The sequence below is a fragment of the Trachymyrmex septentrionalis genome, unplaced genomic scaffold (genome assembly GCF_001594115.1).
Source record: "Trachymyrmex septentrionalis isolate Tsep2-gDNA-1 unplaced genomic scaffold, Tsep1.0 scaffold126, whole genome shotgun sequence".
NCBI classification, from domain to species: Eukaryota; Metazoa; Arthropoda; class Insecta; order Hymenoptera; family Formicidae; genus Trachymyrmex; species Trachymyrmex septentrionalis.
In genome coordinates this window covers 706,278-710,670 of record NW_017304395.1, presented here as the reverse complement: position 1 = coordinate 710,670, position 4,393 = coordinate 706,278, and the positions used below count along the sequence as shown (strand labels likewise).

General features: G+C 27.1%; 1 protein-coding gene across 2 annotated transcripts in view; it reads right to left on the bottom strand.

Annotated features, from left to right (window-relative positions):
• The window catches only part of LOC108755948 (facilitated trehalose transporter Tret1-like), a 25,722-nt gene extending 21,865 nt beyond the window's left edge, over positions 1-3,857 (bottom strand). The window contains exon 1 of one of the 2 annotated variants that reach the window (XM_018499418.1): positions 3,673-3,857. In XM_018499418.1, coding sequence (XP_018354920.1) covers positions 3,673-3,754 — 82 coding nt within the window. In that variant the 5' untranslated portion in view covers positions 3,755-3,857. The remainder of the gene's footprint in view (positions 1-3,672) is intronic. The other variant, XM_018499427.1, reaches the window with a different exon arrangement.
• Between the last annotated feature and the right edge of the window lie 536 nt (positions 3,858-4,393).

The following is a 4,393-nucleotide window of genomic DNA, read 5'->3' as shown; positions in this document are numbered from 1 at the left end:
CAGCCATCACGATATCATCAACATATCTAAAGTAAATAACATATCTACAGTAATTAAAAACCTAACATTGCTATTGCTTTAGTCGCTAAATCTTGCATTATTAGATCTGCTATAATAAGAGATAAGGGCGATCCCATTGGTGTGCCAAATTTTGTTTGTATGTTATATCTCCCCATTAAAAGTGAAATACGTTAAGTACTATTTCAAATGTTGTAAAAAATTCCTTTTCCGGAATAGTCGTTAATTTTTTTATATAATTCCATCTATTAGCCACACTCTCAATCACTAAATCTAATGGAATGTTAGTGAACAAAGAGATGACATCAAGAGAAATTGAAGAAAAATTATTTTCCAACTGCCTACTTCTTAACTTCTGTGCAAGATAAAAACTGTTTTCAATTTTAGTGTAGGATTTTTCAGAGATAATAACGTGTAGAAATGAAGCCAATGAATATAAAATGATAGAATTTATAATGATATATCTCAAAGAATTTATAATGATATATCTTCAATCCATTATTATGTATCGAATAATCAGCCGCATCAGATTTGTATTGTTGCCTCGGATTTTCCATTCTTGATATGCTTATTTGCATATCCTTGATTGAATATCTGTTTTATTAGCACATTCATTATTTTCAAAGAAAAGTGCAATTATTTCAGCTCTTTCTGCAATCGAATATCTAAACCAAAATGAAATTCACTTGTCGTATACACTAGGTAGATACTATATGGTCTTGCTTGAAGATTACACTGAAGAAAGCCTCCTAGGTTACTAATATTAAAAATACAAAAGAAAAAAAATCAAAACATTGAGGCACAGTAGAAGTAATGATCGGAAAGTAATTCACAACACTTTGGATATTTTTAGATGTGTACTTTGCTACTTATTAAAAATTAGAATCTCTGTTATTGTATGGAAATCGATGGTCGACATTTCGAACAATTGCTATGATACATTAGACATCCTTTGCAACTTATTAATGAATTGATTCAATAGAGTAGTAGATAATAAAAAAAAAGTGTTTGAAGACAACTTTAAAGGTTTTGTTTGTTTTAGATTTAATATTCTGTATCTTCTAAATAAATTAATCAAATTTAAAAAAATCAAACGTAGGAATATAGGGAGACTTTTCTAATGATGTATTATTTGATCCCCCTTCCCATTAACAATTTCTTAGGGATTAGCACCCCACTTTGGGAGTTGAAGTTGAGGGTAAGAATTACGTCAAAAGATGTCCTCCTTCCAACACAAATTGACTTGTTTTTGCGTTTTTTCAAAAAATCATTTTTATAGAAGTTATTCAATCTGTTTCATTTTTGATGAATCACCTTGTATATACAAGGTGTTTGGAAAATAATGATAAATATTTTGTATAAAGGCAGAATGAACTAAACTGAGAAGAAAAGTCCTCTACCATTTTGCAATTTTCGCAATAGTTAACAAGATATTAATTGCTAAAAATTGCCGAAAATTGATTTTTAATAATTTTTTACTCAAATACTATCAACTTTACAAAAAAAACTACAAGAAACGAAAATTGTTTATTATACATACTTATACAGCTCTAAGAATTAAAAAAAATTTTTTTAGAATTTTTTATAATACGTATTTTCTCATGTTCATAAAAATGAGAAAATGCAGTAAAATACAGTATCAAAAAGTTAACAAAAAATTCGTAAAGTTTTATGAGAAGAAAATAAACGATTTTTGTCTTTTATAGTTTTTCTGTAAAGTTAATAATATTTGAGTAAAAAATTATTGAAAACTAATTTTCGGAAATTTTTAGCGATTAATATTTTAACTATTGCGAAAATTGTAAAATGATAGAGAACTTTTCTTCTCAGTTTAGTCCATTCTGTCTTTATGCAAAAGATTTATCATTATTTTCCAAACATCCTGTGTATATATATATATATATATTTAATACACATTTTACGTTAATATATTACTTATACGCATATTCAGTAGGTATTCTCGATTCCCAATTTATGATTGCAGCATAGATTTGTATAATCATCGATTTTCTCTGTGGTTCTTTACTATGATTTTATCGACAGTGTCAGAAAATAGATAGGTACATAGTGGCGATGTAGTATTCAAATCGAAAATGGATGTACTGGCGCTAGTTGTACAGGCGATTTCGATGGTAACACGAAAAACGTTGGCATAATCTCTCTCAAGTTTTTCTCTGCCCAGATAGCACAACTGATTTGTGAACACGAAAAGAATTTATTTTCTTAACTTCTTTGTGAATTAGTGTAATTTGTTTGAAATGAATTTAAAAAGAATTCCTTTCCGACAATTAACTAAGGACTCCATAAAAGTACTTCTTACAAGGTTAAATTGAAGTTAACTTAAAGAAATTCTCTTTCTGTTTGTAATGGAATAAAAAAAATTTATTTTTAGCTTGGTTACAATATATTTGTACAAAATTATTTCCGTTATAAGTCATGATCTGCCGCCACTAGAATTGTACCGTGCTTGAATGATTGCTGTAAGCATAAAGGTTCCTTTTCATGCTCGACGCTCATTTTCAACGTCAAAATAAGTCACGTGATAGAAATTGGCGAATATCAAGCGTCAATTTTGAACATGTGAGCAGCATGAAAAGGCACCTTAATAGAAATGAGTTTTTGCAATAGTATACAAATATAATACATACAAAAAATATACATTACATACATATGCATACATAATCATATGTTTAAACATAAAAGTAAAATTAAATTTGAATAAAAAATAAAGTATGACTTATTTTTATACAAAATTAACGAATATAATTAATAAAAATATACTGCGACAAAAAATATGACAATACAAAGAAACATATAATATATATGCCTTTTTAGCAACTAATTTATATATTTTAAAATATTTTTTTGGTTAAAACATTTTTGTCGCAAAATATATTTTAATTAATTTTTATTTCGTATTTCGGAGCACTTCAATAATTCCAACTTATTTAACTTTTCGATTCCAGAAAGATATGTGAATCACGAACTATTTATACTCCGAATTTTAATGTAACTGTGAGTACAAAACTTGCGACCATTGTTCTTCTCTACATTTTTATAATTTATTTATTTAAATATACCATTTTAATTTTTCTTTAAAATATTTATTTAAAAAATTTTATTTTTGATCGTTTATTGGTTGATTATTAACTTTATTGTATGATATTGTATTTAGGTGATATCGAGCGTATAGTACATATTCTATTTGTTTAAAAAAGTTATGTACATATTCATATAATGTTAGTCATTGACTTTATTTGTAAATTTTTTCTTTGTGTGAAACCTAGTTATAATTATATTTCATTATTATTTATCCTTGTTCACAGATCGTATGTTTGTCTGAAATATTTTTGCCTGCTGGGTTTAGTTTTTGAGTAAATTACCTAGCGAAAGCAAAATGAGACACTTAATATAATAGCATATAACATCAATGCAGAGTGGTGCAAAGTGACCGAATTCGTTATTAGATAATAGCTTCTACTTAATGACAGATGAAGCATATATTAGGTATGCATATTTAATAACATCTATCTAACTTCGAATTAATTTGATGCAGAATATTCAGCTGTGCTTTATTTTTTATTATTAAAACAATTTTATTTGTTACAAGCTCATGTAGTTTTAATACAAATATTTTACTAATTGTATACTTACTTGCAAAGGCGGTCAACCATTGTGGCCAAACAGTGATTTTTCTGTCGTTGGGAATCTCTGGATCCTTATTAGCGCAAAACATTTTTTCTCAAGACGTGCAGGATGTAAGGTGCATATTACGGTCCAGATAGAATCGGACTGATCTATGTGAGTTCGAGATCTTAAGCTTCCTCTAACAAGGAAGAAACGAGATGAATGCATTTACATTCCGATAAGAATACGACTTGTTTATAACATCTCACGTGTCATGTGATTTGATAATTTGCATTTACATTTGTAAATCCTATTTTGATAAAACATATGTTTGCACACTGGTAATGATCTATAAAAAATGAATGTCAGTACCGATTTATCGTTATTTAAACGATTTATCGTTATTTAAAGATTCGAATATTTAAACTTTAGAGATTTTCTAAAAGAATTCTCTAAAAAAAATGAAAATTGCATGTGTTTTGTTTTAAAAATTTTAATTTAGAAATGTCAAGATGTCAATTTTCAGTCAAAGTGCTGAGAAGGCAGAGTTGAAGAAACTTCTAGAAAGATTATATTTACATTCAAAACATCGACAATTTTAAATTTTGAGTTTACGATACATTTTAATTTAAATTTTTCAAGAATTAGAATTCTCGAAATTCAAAAAAAAGTGCTGGAATTTAACTTTTAATAAAAGTCCAAAAATACTTTAATAAAAATATATAATAATTATAAATATTTGAATATT